Source organism: Pleurodeles waltl, chromosome 10 (assembly GCF_031143425.1).
Source record: "Pleurodeles waltl isolate 20211129_DDA chromosome 10, aPleWal1.hap1.20221129, whole genome shotgun sequence".
In the NCBI taxonomy this organism is placed as follows: Eukaryota; Metazoa; Chordata; class Amphibia; order Caudata; family Salamandridae; genus Pleurodeles; species Pleurodeles waltl.
Window position 1 is genome coordinate 602,318,774 of NC_090449.1, and position 22,916 is coordinate 602,341,689.

The 22,916-nt window shown below is 42.2% G+C and overlaps 1 protein-coding gene across 2 annotated transcripts in view; it reads left to right on the forward strand.

Annotated features, from left to right (window-relative positions):
* The window catches only part of OXSR1 (oxidative stress responsive kinase 1), a 645,496-nt gene that overhangs the window by 103,210 nt on the left and 519,370 nt on the right, over window positions 1–22,916 (forward strand). For both annotated transcript variants that reach the window (XM_069211068.1, XM_069211067.1), the window contains exon 2: window positions 6,476–6,588. In XM_069211068.1, the coding sequence (XP_069067169.1) occupies window positions 6,574–6,588 (15 nt within the window). In that variant the 5' untranslated portion in view covers window positions 6,476–6,573. The remainder of the gene's footprint in view (window positions 1–6,475; window positions 6,589–22,916) is intronic.

Genomic DNA, 22,916 nt, shown 5'->3' on the forward strand with positions numbered 1-22,916 from the left:
CATGCGTCCCTTCACCAAGTCTGTGCATGCCTGGCATTTGGATAAGTTTGTGTCGTGGTGTGCGTCCTACAACATTGACTCCATTTCCTGCACCTTTAGCTAGGGTTATTTTGTTTGATTTATCTTTAGGCCAGCAGGCCTCTGCTCTGGACACATTTAAAGGTCATCACTCAGCCATTTTGGCATTTTTATGGCTGCAAAACAAACTTTCTCTGTTTGTAATCTATTGTGGCTAGGTTCTTTAAAGGCCTGCAGCATATTCATCATACCTCAGTGGAACCTCATCATTTGACTCTTTTTTTTTTTTTTTTTTTTCTGTGTGCGCACCATTTGAGCCTCTGTGCAAATTCCCCCTTAAGCTATTAATCATCAAAACTTGCTTTTTAGTGCCCATAACCTCTCCCAAGAGGGTTTGTGAATTACAGGCACCCTCTGTGCACGCTCCTTATACCACCTTCTTCCCGGACAAACTGGTTCTCCGGACTCGTGCTTTCTTCCCTCTGAAGTTATAAGCCCCTTCAATGTAGGCTAGAGCATCATCCTGCCTACCTTCTTTGCGCTGCCTCATTCCCTCCAAGAAGGAGAAAATCCACTGTCTGAACATTGTTCTATCTCAGCCACACAAAAGCATTCTGTATGGATCATCAACTCTTCATGGGCTATGTAGAAGTTATAAAAGGGAAGGATGTTCTGAAAGAGACCATCCCAAGATGGATCGTTCTATGCATTAAAATCAGCTGCCCATTGACCAAGAGACAACCCCCTGAGGGCTTGCAGGTTAACTCCACCAGAGCCATGGTTGCAACCACTGCATTAGCCTGTGGCGTCCCTCTCCTGCACATCTGTTAGGCGGCAACGAGGGCATCCCTACACATGTTCACCAGACACTACTGCCTGGATAGTCAGGTGCATCCTGACCAGCACTTTGCCTGTTCAGTCCTGCTGGACTTTCTGATTTGTTTGGCTTTACAGACCCAGGAGATATTGCTTGGGTATCTATTCTCATTCAAGGAATCTGCGCCTAGAACTCTTGGTAAGATGAATAAGTTACTTACCTTTGGTAATGCTTTATGTAGTAATAGCTGCAGATTCCTTAGCGGCCCTCTCATCCTTACCGCTCTGCAAACCAATTACGGTGTAACGTGCACCCTTCTCAAGGCCTTCGCGTGTCACTCTGGTAGTCTGTTATCAAAATAGCTCTGTGTGCCTGGTGTGGAAAGTCGTGAAACTAATTGACATGAACACGTCGAGCTGGTACCTATATAAGTACTAAACATATCACTTCTGGCATGGAGCTGAACGACGCCACCTACCGGCGTGCAACTTTGCTGCTAGAAAATCTTCCAGATCCACTCTGACGTGTGGGGAATATTTTAAGGGGAGGAATCTGCGGCTAGATATTCTCTACGAGGTATGATGTTACCGAAGATAAGTAACTTGGTCTTTCGGCTATAGCTGATAGATTGTACAATTGCCTTGTTTGTTAGTGAAGTTTCCGAAGAGTGATCTTGTGAATTGTACTCTTCACTTGATTTCACACAATGTTAATGTAAATAAACCAAGACCCTACTTGCAGTCAGGTGCCTAAGTTGCAACAGAGCACCATTGAGCCCTTTCATTGTGACTGTTTGCACTTCATCACACTCAGTGCCTCAGTTCCTTTGTCTTGGGTGTCACCATATATCAGGTACTATTGTAAATACTAGAAACATACATATTACAACTAGATAAAGTTGTATCAGGATCAAAATGTCATGGACCTGAATCTCAACAAAATTTACAGATTTTTTTTATTTGCCTTACATGTTCATGTTGGTTTTGCACTCAAAATTATTTGCATCAAGGGGCTAAGGTATGTACCACCCTTGAATTGTCACCCAGAGTACCACTAAATTGCCTTGATCGAGACCTTAAGACCTTGCACTTATTCATCTCATTCAATTAATTTAGTTGGTTTTATTTGTATGATTAATAAAACCTATTGCAATGTTTTAATTTAGTTATAAAAAGACGGTGGTACAGTTTGTATCATATCTATCAGCTGAAACAAAAAAATCGTCGTAACTGAATATACTGCCACTTCCCCAAAATTCGGTGAGTACACATTATAACAAATCACAAACACTTGCAATTCATAGGTCTAATAAAGCTTTCTCAAGCTGTTTAATACATGTATATCAAGGCACAGACACCACAAACAAACTATTACCCACACAGTAGGGTATAAACAGCGCTATCCGAATTGCTAAATCTCAAACCACGGCCACGTTTCACTATTGTACACTTTCGAGTCAAAGTTGAAGATACAACCAAGCCGTAGGCCCTTGTGTAATTATGAAGCAGATAAATCAGAGGTGCTGTCAATCTAAATAATGTTTTGTTGGTAATTAGACAAGCAAAATGTCAAACTTTCAGCGTTGTGCCAGCAACATTATGTAACGTTTGCATTTTATAGATAAAAAGATCCGCTCTACATTTCATTTCTAGCCATTACTAGTCCTCTAAATAATCTCCTGCTCTCTGCTTTATGCCAGTGATTTTTGTATATCAAAATTAGTGCTTTGTGTATAAGAATGTAACAGTGCACTTAAGTGTTTTCTCTGGCTAATACTGCTTCTCTGCTAGTTCATCACAGGAAACATGGTTTGGATGTAGTCTTCTATATATTTCAGCATAGGGCTATAATTTCTTGTTGCGGGCGAGCAAAAGGTCACCCGAAAGTGGGGCTTAAAATGCCTGCTTAGCATATAATTCACATGGGGCTATTTCTTGAATTCCTGCTTAAATTTTACAAATCTCGCTGCCAAAATTGGATGCTCTACTTTTGAGACAGGCAGTCACATCGGGTCTAATGGAGCATACGCCCAGTAACTGGAATTGTCATTTTAAAAGTGCCCGCCTTTCTATCAACAGAACTGGGCAAATTCAGACAATTTGTTTTAGTCTGGACCAGTGCCTCCTCTGTTGAGCAGGTTCAAATGACGGGGAGGCGCTTCGTATCTGTTGAACATCTTTATCTGTTTTTCCTGAAAATGGGGATAGGTCTTTGAATTCTGCTTTCTTTTTTCAAAGATAGGATACTTTTTATTGGATAATCTGATCATCAGAAGTTGATTGCCTAGTAGTCTGTTTTTCCTTGCTTTCCGAAATCTTTCGTGTTCTCATTTTATTGGTGGCTTCCTTTGGGCGTCACTTTATGTTTCAGGTTTGAGGTGCTTGTCTCCAGGGGGGCTGCATTGTAGGTTGAGCTCGGTGCTCACCATTTCGTATGTGGCATGAGGAGTGCCTACTTCAGGACTTGTAGTGTTTGTACTCTTATTACTGCTGGTTATGTACCCAAGATCTGGTCGTGCATGTATTTTTGCTGTGCACATCATCATACAGGTGCCCAGCGTTGATGATTGGGAAGTTTTCTGTGATTCAATACTTTGGGAATCCTTTGGTGCGATTAGTGCATTGGGAGCCTTGGTGTGTACCCTTCTACTATGGTTGTTTGTGAGACTGCTGGGCAAGTTGCAATAGCACATGGTAGAGGTGGGAGGTATATAATTCCGTTTTCATTGGCTATTCCACAGACTTGCTTCCATGTCTTCTACCGCACAGAGATGGGGCCATGGTTTGCATCTTAAATCTGTAAAAATTGATGCTAAAATATCTGACAAAGTGGAGAGTTTATTAAGAATTGTTGAACAGGTGCACTTTCCAAATACTGAATACTCCTGGTTAACTTTTCCTGAGGGCGCCACTGACCCTGCATGATAAGGGTGTGATCTGCGTCAAGCTGGTCATCTAGATATTCTATCCTTTTTTGATGTCCCATTATTATTTTGCCCTGTAAGGGATTGAATTATGAGTGTCAGGACCTATATAATTTGCCTTCTTTGCATGTCTGAGTTAAAAGTATCTGTAAAATTGATTTTTTTTATAGCTGAATTTCTTCCTGTAGTATGGTATAACTCCATTGGAGTTTCTTACCCTGTATCACCTAAGGTAGGAAAGCCTATGGTGTCTCACTCCTTAAAGCCAGTGACCGTTACTCTGTTTCAACCAGTTCCTGTGCCATAGATGTTTCTTTTTCAACCATATATCAATTTTAGTGCATCTCTTTCAGCACTGCATGTTGCATTGTGGGTAACGAAGAGCTATTGGCGATTGTTTTACTGTTCAATCAATGTTTGTAAAGCACAGCTACTCACCTGTGAGGGTATCAAGGTGCTAGGGGAGGCCTCATCCAAAGAGCCCCGTCTTGAGGTTCTTCCTCAAGATGGGCAATGAGCTTTGTCTGCGGTGCAGACTGAGGTTGTTCTAGCTCTTTGCTGCGATGTAGGTGCAGGATCGTCCTCTGGCGGTGGTTTTGCAAATAGGAGGGATGGTGGCAAGGGCCAGCTGGGCAGAGCGGAGGGATCTGGCAGGGGGTAGAAGGGGGGACAGTGGTTCAGGTAGGCCGGTCTTGTGTTGTGTATGGCTTTGTACATGCGGGTGAGTAGCTTGAAGGTAATTTGTTTCTCGACCTGCAGCCAGTGGAGGGTCGTCGGTTGTTGGGAGATATGTTCTTGGTGTGGGAGGTCCAGGATGAGTCTGGCGGCGTTCTGGATGAGTTGTAGTTTTTTGATGATTCTAGTTGAGGTGCCGGTGTAGAGGGCTTCGCCGTAGTTGAGCTTGCTTGTGACTAAGGCAGGGGTGACTGTCCTGCGGCAGCTTGCTAGGATCCATCTGAAGATCTTCCGAAGTTTGCGGAGTGTGTGCCAGCAGGAGGAGGCAACTGAGTTTACCTGTTGGGTAATAGATGTGGAGGTTCAGAATTCATCCCCACCAAATGGATGTACCCCATGATCTGTATGACTAGTTGGAGTGCTGGATCTTCTTGGTTCTCCCATAGCCCGTCATTCTCCACCAATAGAATGGATACCTGATAGTGAATAATTTTCCCCATTCTCATGCCACTGTCATATACAGATTATGTACATTTATCAAATTTAATAGGTGGTTGGTAACCTCTCCCCTTACCAGGCTTTCTCGGCCTGCCATGAACCACAGAAATGATCGCTTCTCCCCTTAGTTGGCAAAGGAATTGTTTTCTTGTTGTATATGGGCAATTTTGTAGGGTGTATAGGAGTCTGGACAGTGTATTCATTGTATGAGGTTCTCTGCCAATAATGGTTAGGGGCAATCTACTCCATCCTCTAAAGTCCCGCTCTAAGGTCTCATAGTGAGGCTGTATATTCACCCCATCTCTCTAATCTAAAAAATCATGAATACTCCTAAGTATTTAAAACTATCTACTTTGAATACATCGTTTATTCAGCCAGGCTACTACCAGTTCACATCTGGTTATCAGGATTATGATAGATTTATTCCAGTGAACCATATACCCAGAAATATCTGTGTAAGTAGCTACTGTTTTCATGAAGTCATCTGCCTGTATAAGAGATTCTATCATCATGTGCCCCAGTGGCTGTTTTGTTAAACTGAAAAGAAGAGGGGAGAGCGGTCACCCCTGCCTAATACCTCTATTTTTATAAGCCAGACACTACTCCTTCACTCTCATTGTAGCTTGAGCCACTATGTGCTGCTGAAGTCTTAATTGTATGCGCTTAGTGATCTTTCCATAACTGCTTTAACGTCTTTCACTAACTGTCAGACCCTGTGGTGCACAAGTGTCCGGTTTGTAAGGTCAGTTTGGACCTTCTTTTTTATTGTTTGGGGAGCATAGACGTTCATGAAGGCCCGTTTTCTCAAGTGGTAGAATTTAGTGAGGTGGCAAAGATTGCAGATTTTACTAGAAGACGACTGTGTACATAGTAGCAACCAAAATGATCTTCCAGTAGAGAAGCAGGTTAACAGTTGAAAGAAGAATTTCTAAACGTCGGAATGGTTAACGGATTATTACTTTTGACTAAAGAAAAGGGAATGACATGAAGTGTAAATACTGTGTATACCCCAAACCTTTTAAAAACAGAATGTGTAGTATACTTTTGTTATGTTTTATAGGAGATGTGTGTTCAAGTGGTAGAATGGTGTGTATGCCACTTTGTAATAGAAGAGGTTCTCTTTGGAATCATATTCACCAATTGTCTGTAGGGCCTTCTGATTCTTAAATGAGTTTTTTTTTTTCTCATTAATTGATAAATCCACTTTTAACATCCGTGTTCAACATGAACTTATCTTTAACACGGCCATGGTTTTTGAAGCCATTGATGCAGCATTCACTTAGTAAGAGGAGTAAACTGTATCCGATGCAAGGCAACCAGGTATGTGGTTGCAAAACTGTTGGTTTTGACTAATTTTTCTGAAAAAACTGGACTCAAAAGCTCAAATGTATGTACTGTATATATTACAACTGTAGAGGCCCGTTAATCTCAGCCTTCCTTTGGTAATTCAGCACAAGGTTTAGGTCCGAGAAATGTAATTGAGCATATTGGAAAATATCTGGAACAACTGCTAACCCCCTTCTATAATTTGTGTTCTCTTTCAGGAAGTGGAGCCACTGCTGTTGTGCAAGCAGCCTACTGCATTCCAAAGAAGGAGAAGGTGGCAATTAAGAGGATAAATCTAGAAAAATGCCAAACCAGCATGGATGAGCTTTTGGTAAATCAATTTAGAAATGGCTGACTGTGTCCTTAATTGAAAGCAAAGGCTGTTTAATGTTCTGCACAATCTGCTTGTACTATCCACAAGGACCTCAAAAGCAGTGCAACATGATCTAGTTTTAGTTTGTACCTTCCTTCCGTTGTTCGGTCGAGCGGAGCAGCGTGCAAGCGCTGATTTTCAACGTGTTATCTATCTGTGGGCTTTAACCATGACCACCTCACGCACATCGTTTTCATTGGTTTCTCCGCTTGCCTTTCAAAAATCTCTTGATGTTGTTGGTAGCTGGATCGTTACTGCCTTCCATACTTACCCTGTTACATGGATAATTGCACGAGAGCCAATATGTTTTACTTTGAGCAAACTACTTCTTTTCTTCTTTTGTGTCTCCTTTGTGCTCATAGAGCTTTGACTCGGCTTGCACTGACATCGATCGAGTTTCCCATTCCACTGTGTCCTCAAAATATGCTAAGAAAGAGATTCCTTTCCATGTTAGCTCAGTGCTCAAAAAGTTTGTCGGCGAGTGGTCTAGACGGTATTTTGCATGCCTGTGTGAGCTTTGCAGTTTAAAATTCTGAGCTCATGTAAGCGAAAGCGAGAGAAAATTAATCGTGTGTACCCCAAAACTGGCAGTGATGTCGAGAATTAGGTGTCCAGTGTTCTGAGCGGACACGGTGTGAACATTACTTTTGCGTTCCATTCTCAGTAACTTGGAGGATTTGTGGATGCCTAGGGGCCTTCTGTAATTCTGGGGCTTATCCGAGAACTCTCCCTTTGGTGCTTCCAAATCCTCATAGGTCCTCTGATGGGGTGCCCTGTTACTGGTTATTCCAGAAACTTTGCGCGCTTTCCTCGCCCGCAGGGATGTCCAGCCAGCGCCTTGACACAGTGGGGGCACAGACATGTGCCGTGATGACCTCCCCCTTTCGTGGCTGGAAAAATGAATACAGGGCAGAAGGCAGCAGTCGAAGAGCAGTTACTTACCCTTGTCTGTGATAACAGCGGACTTCGGCCAGATGAGCACCACCAGAAAATACCAGGGATATATACTGGTGAAAGCTGTGTGCACTTTACACTCAACTAAGGTAATCACTGCCAGGAACGTAAAAAGCCTCCCGCAAACCGTTATGATTTATATCATCCTGATGATTGACAGGCATGTGGTTTCACCATAAAACCTAGGCAACAGGTGCCGACACGAGGTGCTTCATTTTACATCGCAGTATTGCAGAATATATACGGGTGCTTAAATGTGTGCGTCTATCATTTGGTTGTTATTCACTTGCTCTAATATGATGACTCTGGAGATTCAGAATTGTACATTATCCGTTTCCTTCAGTTGAATACCTCGTGCCTACAAGTCTGTTATGTTATTAACTTTTGTGTAGCGAACTTGTCGCTTCTGAAGGTATCCAGGTCTGTTTGTTAAAGTGAGGTGTTCTCCAACTTCATTTAGCCCCTCGACGCCCTCATAAGTGTGGCCTTTTAAACGTTTAGAGGTGTTGCAAGTCCTATTTTAAAGTAAAATATCAAAGCAAGTACAATTAATCTGGCCCATTCCCCCTACGATTTACTATGCCAATCTAGGAACTTGTTAAAGGCTGCTAGTTCTGTTATACGATTATGAAAATAATTAGGAAACATTTCACTGTTTTGCTAGAGTGTAAGAGCTATGTTTGTGAAAGCACGTTGTGATCTGTTTTCTTAGTTTTTGAACTTGGTAACCCAGTCCACACAATTACACTCCACACCATGCCACATAATTCCAATCAGCATAATTTCACTCAAAGCCACACACTTCCACAGCACACAATTAAACTCTACACATTTCCATTCCACACTGCATAATTCGACAGCAAATCACATAATTAAACTCAACAAAATTACACTAGATACATCCAAACGAAAGCACAGAATTCCCCATCATGCCACAAAATTCAACAGCACACCACATAATTAAAATGCACTATATACCACTCCACAACACAAAATACCATTCCACGTAATTACACTTAATGACCAGAAATCCCACTCTACATAATTTCAGTAAAATCAATACCACATAATTACTATCCACATAATTCCATTGCAGATCATTGTAGGAGGCTGGCCTCGTTTTTAGTGGGTACCTTGGATACTTACACCAGGTCCAGTTATCCCATATTAGTGAAGTAGTAGTGTTCTAGCAGCTTAGGCTGATAGAGGTAGCTATAGCAGAGCAGCTTAGGCTGAACTAGGAGACATGCAAAGCTCATGCAATACCACTTACAGTTACACAATACGTATACACAAGTACAGACAATACCCAGTGTTATAAAAAATAAAGGTATTTATTTGGGTGACACTGTACCAAAAATATCTTAGAGACAATGCTCCTTCTGGAGATAAGTATTATACACAATATATACACAAAGTTAGACAAGTAAATAGTCATAGAACAAAGCAGACAATAGGAAATTGTATAGAATGCAATGGGAGAAAATAGGTTGAGGGGCAACACAAACCATATACCAAGAAAGTGGAATGCGAATCACTAATTCCCCCCAGACAAGTGTAGTGTGTGCAGAATCGCTGGGAGAATAAGAATACAGTAAAGGTAAGTAAATTACCCCACCCCAGAGCCCAGAAAAGCAGGAGTAAAGTATTGCAAGTTTCCTTAGGACACACTACACCTCGTGATTGGGATTTTGCAGTAACCAACCAAGTCTGCAAACAACAACTGCTGGATTCCTGGACCTGAAGACCTGCAAGAGAAGGGGACCAAGTCCAGAAGTCGAAACAAGTTCCAGGAAGGACCGGAGCCCTACCCAGAAGAGGGTGCATAAGAAGAGTCCACTGTTAGTTGAAGACTGCAGAAATGCACCCTAGGAAGATGCCAGCAGGTTCCTGCGTGATGCAAAGGATGTCCCACGACGTGAAGATGGCTACAGATGTGATTTTGTGTTCGAAGTCACAACAAGCCTTGGTTACGATAAAAGTGCGTTTTGCGTCAAAATGGCACTGGCTGGACCCCGGAGGGAGCTGGGGTCCTCAACTCTGTGTGAGGAGGAAGACGGGGCTCTCTGCACTTTAGAGAGCCCTCAGGATGCCAGACAGCACCCATGGGAGTTCCAGGACATGGGGGACAAAGGAGGGGCAAAATGCGGTTGGTGCAGCACAACAAAGGAAGGTCCCACGCCACTGGAGAACAACTCAGCGAGTTGAGTGTCGCAGGATGGAGTGCTGGGGACCTGGGCCAGGCTGTGCACGAAGGAATTGTGCAAATAGTGTGCAGAGGCCTCAGGAGGTGAAGAAGGCGCAATACACAGGGGTACCGTTGCTCTCAGGGAAGGCAAGGTCTTATCTCCTCCAAATTGCATCAGTAGGACCTCAGGACAGTTTGTCGATGGGGTCCAACCTCTGTGTCCTTAGGAGCATGCTCGTCGCTGTGAGAGGAGTCCAAAGGTACTGGTCGTCGTCTTAGAAGGTGCCTGCTGGTGCAGTGGAGTGACTCCGTCACCCCACAGAAGATTTCTTCGGTCCTTCTGGTGCAAGATGAAAACAGGGAGTCCTCAGAGCGTTCACACCGTGAAAACTGTTGCAGTTGCTGGCGGCTGGAGCTGAAGTTGCAGATTAAAGTATCCCTTGTGGATACTTTGTTGCTTTTACAGCGGTTTCTGGAGCAGGCTGCAGTTGATCCGAGGTCAGAGGAGGATGAAGTAGTTGCAGAGGATTCCTGAAGGAAACTTGCAAGCAGAATGTGAAGAGAACCCCCAGGAGAAACCCTAAATAGCCCTGAGAGGAGGATTGGCTACGTTATCAGATATGGACCTATCAGGAGGGGTCTCTGAAGTCACCTGCTTGCATTGGCCACTCTGAGCCCTCCAGAATGCCCCCACACTTTGCAAAGCAAGATGGCTGAAGTCTGGGACACACTGGAGGAGCCCTGTGAACCACCCCTGGGGTGGTGATGGACAGGGGAGTGGTCACTCCCCTTTCCTTTGTCCAGTTTTGTGCCAGTGCAGGGGACAAGGGGATCCCTGAACCAGTGTAGACTGGTTTATGCAAGCAGGGCACCATCTGTGCCCTTCAAAGCATTTCCAGAGGCTGGGGAAGACTACCCCTCCAGCCTGTAACCCCTATTTCTAAAGGGGGAGGGTGTAACAACCTGCTGTCAGAGAAAATGCTTTGCTCTGCCTTCCTGGGACTGGGCTGCCCAGACCCCTGGAGGGCAGAACCCTGTCTGTGAGATGGCAGCTGCTTTAGCTGCAGTGCAGGCCTCAGAGAGCTGGTTTGGCAGTACTGGGGGTCCATGGTGGAGCCCCCAGGGTGCATGGAATTGGCTCCCCAATACCAGATTTGGAATGGGGGGGGGGACACAATTCCATGATCTTAGACAGGTTACATGGCCATATTCAGAGTTACCATTGTGAAGCTACATATAGGTATTGACCTATATGTAGTGCAAGCGTGTAATGGCGTCCCTGCACTCACAAAGTCCTGGGAACTTGCCCTGAACTATGTGGGGGCACCTTCGCTAGTGAAAGGGTGCCCTCACACTTAGTAACTTTGCACCTAACCTTCAGCAAGTGAAGGTTAGACATATAGGTAACTTATAAGTTACTTAAGTGTAGTGAAAATGACTGTGAAATAGTGTGTGCACTATTTCATGCAGGTTGCAATGGCAGTCCTGTGTAAGGGTTTGTCTGAGTTCCTTATCGGTGGCAAAAGAAATGCTGCAGCCCATATGGATCTCTTGGAACCCCAATTCCCTGGGTACCTAGGTACCATATACTAGGGGCTTATAAGGGGGGGTCCAGTGTGCCAATTGAAATTGGTAAATGAAGTCACTAGCCTACAGTGGCAAATTTAAAACCAGAGAGAGCATAAGCACTGAGGTTCTGATTAGCATAGCCTCAGTGACACTGTCAATCACTACTGACAACACACACATTAGGCCACAAACTATGAGCACTGGGGTCCTGGCTGGCATGATCCCAGTGAGACAGGCAAAACACACTGGCACACACTCACAAACAGGCCAAACTGGGGGTAACCATGCTAGAAAGAGGCTACTTTCTCACAATCATGCCACGTAATTCCACTACACAAATGCACTCCACGCCACACAATTCTACCATACACAATTCCACAAGTAACAAGTCCAATCCAACCCACATATTTCCACTCCACACCACATACATCAACTCCAAACCAAAACAAATGGGTAAAAGACATTGTCATTTAAAATTCCAATAGCTTTACCTCTCACAAACGCGACCCCTTTGCGTTGCAAATGCTTGTTTTTCGATTGTTATACTTTGGCAATTCTGATAACTTAAAAGGTCACATTTGAATGCAGATAGGTGGCACCTGGTACATCTAAGTTTCCTATTTCTGTGGCTACTCGACTCTGGCTTTGCCTTCCATTTCACTATAACAATTGGGTTACTACTTTTGTCTATACAGCATCGTATTCTTTAGTTTCAGGAATAAACCTGAATATAAGTACAGTTGTTGCAATTTATGTGAAAATGTTGGTACAACAGAACATGCATGCATGTATGTGTGTACGGCTCCTTGCTACCATTTTGTCAAAGAAACAGTGAATAGGATAGGGAGTATTGCAGATGCCGTTCTTTATTTTAAAGAGCCATACTTTTCTTATGACTGCTATTTAAGATGTACAGTGGCACAGGCCGAAGTTTAAAAAAAAAAAAAAAAAAAAAACGTATGTATCCTAAAACAAACAAACACCCTCTACTAACATTTCCTGTATTCATTGCAGTCTGCTCAACTGCATTTTGGGGAGTGTGAGTCCTCATCATGATTAATATTAATTCGAATTACGAAAATTCATAAAAGAATAACACATAATAAAGATACAGCGCATTTGTTACAGTGCCTTGTTACAATATATGAAGTCAGCATCATACCATAATCAAATTAAGGAACTATTAACTTTAGCAATCTAAAAGTACATAAGAAACATAAGTGCAAGACTGTTACAAAGTGCAATGATCACCAAGGTTAAAAACAGATAAGTTAAACATATTGCTTTCGATCTTAATCTTAACAATAACATGTCAAAACTGTGGTGAGTACAGATACCTGATCAGACTAGAGTACATGTGGAACAAACAGAATGAAACAATCAGTTAAACAGAGAATCACAAACATAAACAAGCGTTTGCAATGCAACCGGTCTCGCGTTTGCTTGAGCTAGAGAAATTAGCGCTGTAAACTCCTAATCAGACTTTACTTGCCACATACATTGAAAATGAAAATAAAACAGTTTCACATAAGTAACTGGACTTTTCTTCCCATGTAAACTGAAAAGTTAAAGTTTCACATAAGCAAGCTGATGGCCGCCATTAGTGCAAAGCAGACACACAAATGGAAATAAAAGTTATCGTAGTGAAACCTATCTGCAAAAGTGCAATTATGCATGTAACCGGCAAAAGTGCAATTAATTATGTAACAGGGTCGATGTCATACAAAGCGCTTGACTTCTGCCCAGCGAGATCATGCTGCGAAAAAAGAGAAAACGTAGTCCAGAAACCGGACGGAAAACGTGGAGCCTCGTATGTTTTCAGTACTTGGTCGCTGCGCTCGAGGATGGCTAAACACCGGAAAAGGCATGACTTATGCATGCCTTTCACTAATGAAAGCAAGCAGATTTTAAAAGGCGAACTCACAAACCAATGAAAAACACTGGCGTGACGTGGGCGTGGTTTGAAGCCCAAAGAGAGATTACAACACGGGACGGAGCGCTTTGCGCTCGCCCGTACAAAGGAGTCAATTGGAACGCAATATTAAAAATGATCATCACTGTAAACAATCAAGTTGTAAAAATATTCATTTTGTTTCACAGGTGCAATATGAACATTATACTGTGCGGCATCAATGCAAGTTCTGTCAGGCTTTAGAAAGAGATAATTTGTTAAAGGCATTAAAAAAAAAAAAATTTGGAGCCAACCAAGATTATCTCCACTATTCTATTTCGTATGTTAACCTTTCCAGGTAAGTAATAGATTTTTCTCTTGAATGCAAGCGAGATACATGAGGAAACTACATAGCATAAATCAACATCATCTAATTTACATAAAAAGATAAGTGTTTTGCTGCTATTGCTACCATAGGGTTTATCAACCCTTTTAGCTTGTTGATCTGTTGTATCCCCTAAACCCCTATGTTCATCTTCAGTCCCAGTAACCCCCAGTTGTCAATCCTGTTCGCTATGACTATAAAGTGGGGCAAATCTACTAAAATGAATCAAGGGTGTATCCATTCTGGGCTTACATTAGTGGTACAAAGACGAAAACCCTTGATGTTGCAGAACTTTTGCCGGTGGTTTATAGAAGAAACCCAGTGCTCCATCTGTTATCTTCCCATTAACCTTATGCTGTCTACGATGCAGGTTTGACCGAAGTGACTTTAAGACCGCTGGGTGCTGGATGTTGACTACAATGCAGTCACCATGACCTATTTTCCACGAGTACCCAATCCAATTCACCCTTCTCACAATTATTATTTCATGATATAAAAAATAGTGTTAAAGATACGGTCCGACCTCAAATGGACTACTTTGTTTTTTAAGTCCTTCAATTTTTCTATGGAGTTTGAATCAAGCTTGGGGCATCGTTCAAGATCATTATTACATAGGAAGTCGAATCTGGCAGTAAATGTGAAGTATACGGGGGAGGCACTGGGGTTCTTGATTTGGTTTCACTCTGATGCCATGCAGTAGCCACTTCCCAAGGTATTGCTGGAATGATTCACGGAATAATAGGGTGCCCCTTAGGAATGTCTTTAATTTGATGTGCATTATTTGCTCTAGTGAATGGTGGCACATAGTCAAGGCCCTCTGGTACTGGATTCTCTAGTTCATCAATAGCATTCTCTATGGTAGCCTTAGGTTCAATTTGCAATTTAACTCCATTCTGAATAGTGCCAGAGAAATCTTTAACAGTATTCTCCAATATTGTAACTCTTTCCTTGACTTCTCTTATTTCAGGTAGGAGCTTCCTTTCTATATTATCCAGTTTTGCGTGGACTTTTTTTTAATCAGCCCCAGGTTCATTGCTATAACCAAGTCCCTCCTCCTTTTCAGTAACTTTTAAATTGCTACCCTTTTCACTAGTACCTGAGGCCCTAGTGTACTTTAGAAGAGAGGTTATATTTACTACCAGCTTTATGATTATTTGTTTTTGCCTGTGGTGATTTTGAATCATGATTAGGTGAGAGTTCAATTATTTCCAGTGAAAGATTTGAGACTCAGGGTGCCTGTGCAATGATGTTTGAATTTATTTGTGCTTGGACTGCATCGGAAAAAACATGTATCTCCTATAGAGGATGGAATTAACTTACCGGTCGCTTCTACTATTGCACTGCACAAGGCCTTGTTAGCTGTGTGTTTGGTCACAGCCAATCTCTCTTCCTCATTGGCAGTGTCATTACAAATCTTGAAAGTCTGTTTATACAATACTACTTTTCTTCTCATATCATTATACCCATTATTAAATTCCTTGCACATATATTCCGTTACTGTGTAATTTACATATCTATTTATTACTCTAGTTTTACTGTACCAGAGAAAAACAAAATAAAAATAAATAAAATATAAATAATTAAATTAAAGTAAAAATATATGTATTAATAATAAATAAAAGAAAAATATTTTTTTTTTATATATATATATATAAAAAATATATAAATTTACTCTTGTAATCTTTACTAGGTCTCACCATCACCCTGTGTCTCTATCAATCTATCCTCCATCCCCACTTTGACTCCTCCCAAACCCATTCTACTACTTTCATCTCCAAAATAACCCTGCCTAAGCTCTTCCCTCCTCTACCATATCTAGCTCACCCCCAAACCTCAGTTTACTACCATGATCTCCAAACAACCCTACTAAGTTCTCCCTCATTTAGCTCACCTTTGACTCATCCAAAACCCCTCCTGCTGCTATGATCTCCCTAACCCTTTCCACAGACTCTTTCCTCCTCCATTTCTCCTTTACTCATCCCAAGCCTTATCCTATTACTATAAACTCCCAATCAACACTTCTGGATTCTTCCCTCCTCTATCCCTCCATTGCTCTAGTCAATCCAACTAACAAACTCACATATTCTCTGCTCAAATTAACTCGTAATACTAATACTGTCTTCATATTTCCCTATACTAACCTACCACTAATTGCTTTTGGTTTCTGGAGTCGCGTGCTACTCCCCGAAAAGTGCTTCAACACCTCATCAGGGGTAGTAAACGCTATATAAATACTATTACAATACAATTATTTGTTAAGCTCATTGCATCCATTAATTAGTTAAAGCCTCAGTGGTTTTTAAGGACTTCAAACATTTCCCAGGAAGGCCTTAAGTTAGTTTCCGCTTACTCATAGTTGGATTTCCTCTGGGTACTAATCCAGACACTCTACCCTTGGGGAATAATGATAATAAAAGGAAAGTTCTTAATACAATCACAAAAACTTGAGCCAGGAAAGTGGGGGAGGGATGGGCGGTGGCGGCGATTGAGGGTGTGACAGGGTTTGGGGGGGGGGGGTTTGTCTTGGCCTTGTTTGGGTGTGGGTGGGCTGCTCTTGGCTCGGTCTTCACCTGGGAGCGTCCTGCACTGTATGACTGAAGAGTTGATTAAAAGCACCTGTGTGGCATGCTCGTTAAGGCGTGGCAGCCTCCCTCGCTGCTAAGGTCTATGGTGCCCGTAGTCCAGGGCCCTGTATGCTCACTCTCACTGGTGGTCAACTCTTACCCCATTCACCGTCTAGCTTTTCTTGCTTACTCCCTTTCCACTTTATAATCACCTGTCTACAGTTTTACCCTATTGCACTCAACTTGTATTCAAATTCACCCTCAGTCAGCACTGTCTCGCTTCCACCCCCCATCTCTTAGATATCCATAGCATTTATTCCCTCAGTCCACATCATCCATCTTTCTTGCTGCCCACCCACTCTTTCTTTGATATTTGCACACTTTAAGAAACTTCATTAATTGGGGTGGTTGACTACTCACCTCAAGGAATATTCCCAACCCTTGTCAGGGCGAACCCTTAAAGCCACTAAATTAATCTGAGCTCAACTACCTGTTAGTTGCGGCACAGTGCTGACAGACATAACTTGGGCCAATGTGTAAAGTATTGATGCATGACCAAAACAGTTATGAAATCAAAATGCAAAACAATACAAATCCAAAGCAGAATTAAAAGACAGAGTGCCGATTAATAAACGAAATGGAAAACATCCAAGTAGGGGAACCGGAGATATCCATTAAAAAAAAAAAAAAATTAGGAAGAGTATGAAGAAGCATGAAGTGCTAATGATAGTCAGTGTGGTTCTAGGCTAAGACCTAGGCACATTCTGAGGTTGAACATGATGGAGTGCGGGCTGGATACACCAACCAGGTTCATCCTGGTGAAAGATTTTACCTTCTGAGTTTAGTCCTTTCAGGCACAATCAAAGGACCTCAGGGGTTTCACTTAGAGACTCAGAGGGTGTCAGGCAGAGGTCAGCAGCAGGGACCAGTTCAAGTCCAGCTTCCACTTGTCAGCTGGCAGTTGCATGAAGGGCCTCTTGTTGTATCCTTAACGCTTGAACAGGAAGTCAGCCACCTGCATCTTGGAGTCCACTTCTTTGTTCTAGGCACAAGAGGGAGCAGGTACAGTCCTTTAGGGTTCCTCTCAGGTCAAAGACAGGATGTCCAGCACTGATCTGTTCTTCCTCGGGTCCAACAGTGTTCTGAGGTGGGTGCCTTGAGGCACCACAATTCTGTCTGGCACAAGCTAGTGCGTGGGAATGACTTTGGAGCACGTCCTAATCAATGGGTTAAACCTTCACAGGGCTAACCCGATCAACTTTGGACCTCTTCAAGATGGCGGAAGTCTTCGGCCACTCAACTTATGCTCTGTGCGTTGGAGACGTGTGTGGGGAATGTACTGTAATATTACTAATGTCCTCCCAGCCAGACTGTGGATACACAAGAATTGATTTGCCTTGTAAGGAATTGAATTCCAAGTGTGTTGGCATCTGCTTTCCTTTTAATTGAGACCTGTTAAGCAGCGTTTGGCACTGTAATGTGTAAAAGGATGCTCACAGCCCCAGCCTTCATATTCTGTCAGATTCAAGGGAGTAGTTTCTGCTCCTTCAGATCAGCCTTGTTTACTCCTGGGAGGCACTTTGCACCTTATTCAAATGTGAATTACTGGCTAGCACAAGTGGGAGAGCAAATTAAATTTATCATTTGCCTCCAGGAAGTTCAGGCAGGAAAAAAGTAACTTTCTAAAACTTTGTTTCTTTAGTATTTATTGAAATCTGACTGCACCATTGAATTGTATTTTTAATAACTGTTGAAAAAGTTATTTAATAATTTTTTTTAGTGAGTCCCATTCCTGAGATACAGTATTAGGATTTTTAATCTGTACTCTGGTTTTGTGATTAGCACAGCTAAACCCGCCACGCGAAAAATAGCTTTTGGGTCCTAGTTACTGTAAGGACAAGGTAACATTACATTTCTGTGTGTCCTACTTTTAAATACCATGCACCCTGCTGTGTGGGGCACAAGGCGTACATGGGGTGACTTATTAATATTTAAAAGAAAGGCTATAAAATGTCAAAATGGTTTCCTTTGACAGGTTGAATTGTAGCATTTAAACTGGCAACGTCTGGTTACAAAAGTAGTCCTGGGAGTCCTGTTTCAGACTATGTAACACAAGACTAAGATAACCCTGTATGCCCACAAAGACCAGGATCACTATATATTACATAAATATTAGTCCTGTGGGACTCATTCTACATTTTGGAAACCTAACAAATCAACCATCTAATGCAACATAAAGTTCCTTTTACATTACATGAATGTTGAAAAAAAGAACCTGTATTGATAGAGGTTTCTCTAAATTGCTCAGGTAATCAATTCATATGCATTGGTGTGTGAGCAATTGAACACAGTGCAGACAATGCAGGGCGCAAAAAGTGAAATTTTTTTTGCAGCAAATGACTTAAGACACTGTACAACTCCCCCCTGGTTTTGCACATTATTCATGAGCATACATAGTAAAGTGCTGTAAAACAATCCAGAGACCCTATTAATATAATTTCTTTGAAAATCAACAGATGATTGTTGATGTTCCAACCCCGTATGAGTGTTGGAGACTCCTCAGTAACAAATCAACTGACTATTCAAACCACATGTGAGTCCAGATAGGGGTCTAGTACAGTCCATATTTTCCTTATCAATTACTCACAGCCTATTATGAATACTTTTTTTCTCACTTCTGTCGTAGCTGATCCAGTAGTGTTACACAGTACTACAAAATAACAGTTCTTACAAAAAAAGTAGGTATTTATTTCCGCCACTCAACTATAAATGTGAAAAAGATTAGCCTGCCCAACGTGAACACAACCAGTACAAGTCGCCTGTTATGAGGGATTCTGTCTCACTTATATTGTAGCTAAGCCAATAGTACTGCACAGTAACAATCCACAAGTGGTGAATGCATCTGCTTTACAGTCTGCTACCATGAATTCTCAGTATACATCAAGGCTGTTTTTGATGGTCACTATAGTTGATGGCACAATAGATACTGCAGTCCACTAGTGACATTAACTTATAGTCAGGTTAAATATTCCAGTTAGGAACATGCCAATCTTTACACGTTTAAAGGGTGAGCACAGGCACCTAACCACTGATTATCAGGGTTAAAGTGCACACAGGTTGACCAGCCAAAATATCGTGCAAGCAAGAGGCAGAAAATCTCGGGTGAACCACAGAAAAGCCAAATTGGCAAGTTTCAAGTCGAGCTTTATTCCAGCACCAAACCATAAAAGCACACATAGAAAATAATTAGATAAAACATTAACACAGTTGTAAAAATAAAACACAAGATTGGAGCCCAAGTCCTCAATATGTGCAACTGGGTTCACAATCAATAAGAGGAGTCATGGCATGTAACATCACAATCATAAAACAGCCAGAGAATATCAAAGTGGATCATGCGTAAAGCAAAATATTAGAACCCAATTTCTCAATAGATGTAACAGGATACAAACTCTTAATCAACAAGACAAGTCATGGCATTTAACATCACAATCCTAAATCGACCTGAAAATATCAGTGACTTGTACGTGAACATTGTTACCCTAAAATGTTTTATAAAGGATCACCGTCCAATGCAGTGGTGGGATTAAAATTTCCCCACAACTTGGTACAGGGTTTAGAAACTCAGCAGGGTTCAAAGGACAAGGTCAGTGTTGATTTGTAAGATGAGGTTTATGCTTTATGAAGCTGGAGCCTCACCCCCGACTACAAGACTAACCTGCGTCTTTTGTCTTAGAGTCCACATTCCCAATAAAAATCTGCTTACAGAAAAAGAAATTCTACGACTTATCAAATCTTAAAATCCTGGCAGCCTCTTTGTAATTGCTGACTTAAGTTCTGACACAACAGGAGTATCCAATTCCTTCTACAATGTGTCAATTCTGGGCAGAAAAACAGGTCATGCTCAACGGTTTCCTTGCGGTATCGGCACATTACAGATTGGGGCTTCATGGCGGCCCCCTTAGAGTGTGCCCAGGTTGCAGTGAAGTATCCAAGAGGCAGCGTGTCATACCTTAACTGTATGTACAGCCGTTTAGCTAGGGGCGGTTACATTTCGTTCAAGAAATCCTCCCACCTACATAAATCTACAATAATATTTAGAAAGGCTTCTGTCAGAGACACATAGCTAGTCCGGGAAAGCAGGGCTGAGTCTAAATTGCTAATATGCTTGCTTGACCGCTGACTTAGTTATAGATCTGGCTTTGCCTTGGGAGCATCAGACTCTTCAGCCTTATTCCCATACCTTAGCCACGGAATGCTGCTAGAACCAGCTAGAGATTAAATCTCCTCTAGACCCCTGCAGTAGGGAGAGATCGCTGGTGTAAATCAGATTCTTCTCCAATATAGCTGGGTGCACAACCCTAATTTATCTTGGAGGGGGTCTCAGCCCTAAGTACATCCTGAGTGGATGCACGGGGGTGCTATGGGGAGGCCAGTCAACTGTTTCATAAAGCAATTTTCCACTGCACTTAGCATGTTCATGCTAAGGTGCCCCCACTGTTCTGCTTCATGACAAGCTGTTCCCAGAGCCTGGATGTTATAGTTTTGTTGGTCTTGCTGAATAGGGCGGGACTGCGATGGTAATAATGTTTTAATAATGCCACCCACAACTTGTTCTAACTTTAGCCTATGCCTCATAATATGAGTATGCTATCCCGATAGCGTTGTACCCAGATAGTCAAATGTACATACATGTTCTAGTGGGGTTCCCGCTAACCTTGGATTTGCTTTAGATGAACTTCCAGGGTTCAAAATCATATACTTCGTTGTGTTTACGTTGATATCTAGACCACTTTCTTTACAGAAACTTTCACAACTAGCCAAAAGATTCTGCAAGCCCATTGGTGTTTTAGGGTAGAGTAGAGTATCGTCCCCAAACATAAGTGCAGGGACCTTCTGATTTGCGGACGTTGGTGCATCACTATCACATAGGTTTAGATAACAATTAAGGCCATTAATATACAATAAAAATAAAGATGGGCTTAGGATACACCCTTACCCCTCGATTCACAGGGATGGTATCCGTCAGTTCACCTAGGCTATGCATTTCACTTGTGCATAATTATCAGCATGGAGACTCACTAAGATTTCTAATATATACCTTGGTACATCCAAAGCAGCAAGAACCTTCCACAGGGTCTCTGGGAACTTAATCAAAGGCTGAGTGGAGATCTATGAAAACAACATATAAACGGTTGTGGCCCAAAGTGACGTCTTTCCAGTACAGCATTTGCAGCCGAAACACCTGATCTAGAGTTCTAGTGGACTCCCTGAACCCTGTCTATTAGCAGAGTTAAAGCATCATTTGAAGACATCCAGTCCTGTAGCCTGCCCAACACTACCTTGCTAAATAATGTTTGCGCACAATCGATGAGGCTAATTGGCCTGTAATTGGTAGGGGAATTTCCAGAGCCCCTTTCATAGATGGGAATCATTTCTGCCCACGTGGGTAGAATAGGGGCCCCCTTCATAATGGCAGTAAACACAATTGAAAAATAAGCACTCCATACCCTTGGCAATCAAAAACAAGTCACCCAGAATCTTGTCAAGGCCTGGGGCCTTGTTTGGTGAGATCCTACCTATAGCTTTTCGCAGTTCTTCGGGTTGAGATCTCCAATGTCAAGGGTTTGGTTTGTCATTGGAGAAAGGCTGGCCAGGGAGCTTTTGTCCTCTCTTCTAAAAACTTCACCACTCTTTCTATCAACTAGGGGGCCAATTGCTCCCCATTTGGAGAGTAGAGGCCAGAAAAGTGCTTAACCCAGTCACTAGTGAAGATGTTAATGTCCAAGGAATGTGCTTCATCCCGTTTCCCAATCAAAACCAAGTTCTAGAAGGAGCGATTATTCTTGGCTCTAGTGGCCTCTAAAAGGCCTGCTCATTTTTCCCTTTCCCCTTCTCTTTTGAATCTAATAATGCTTTTTTTATAGAAACATCTAGCAGCCAAAATCTGGGATCTATCCTGCCTCTTCACTGTATTGACCAATATGGCTCAAGTTCTTCTGCATGCGTTATTGTACCGGAGATGTTGGAGCCTCGCCCCACTCTCTTGCCCACCCTCTTTACAAAAATAACTATTCCCTTAAATTTAAAAATAACCGATTATTGGTTGATACACCTGCCTCCAAATTCTCCCTATCACCCCCTAGAAGGTCTGCTCTTAACCATCCCTCCAGGCAGTCAGCAAACTGGCTGTGGGTCCCCTTCAAGTCCTGCTGCAATTGCACCCAACTGCACTTCATTCTACGTTTATTGTTTATGAGTACCAGCCTGCTGTCAGTAATCTTATCTAATACATTAGTATGAGTTGCTCTAAGAGGCGGTGCACCGCAAAATGAGCAAATGAATATATAATATAAGAAAGGAACCGAAGTCCAATGTTCCGATAGTGCAGATGAACAGTCCTTTTTTTAATGTTTCATAGCAAGTCCGAAGTGTTGATTCCAATTCCAAGTGTTGTAATTCCACCACTGACTGGATACCGTTGATGCCCTGAAGAAGCCCCTCTGTTGGGTGAAACGCGTTGGCTGTTCATCCCGAGTGTCATTTAATTCGTCTATGGAATTGCAAGAACACATGGCTTTTTTACTTTATCACCCTTGGTCCTAACTTGTTCATATATGGAATTGTGTGGAATCAACACTTCGGACCTGCTATGAAACATTAAAAAAAGGACTGTTCATCTGCACTATATGAACATTGGTTCCTTTCTTATATTATATATTAATTTGCTCATTT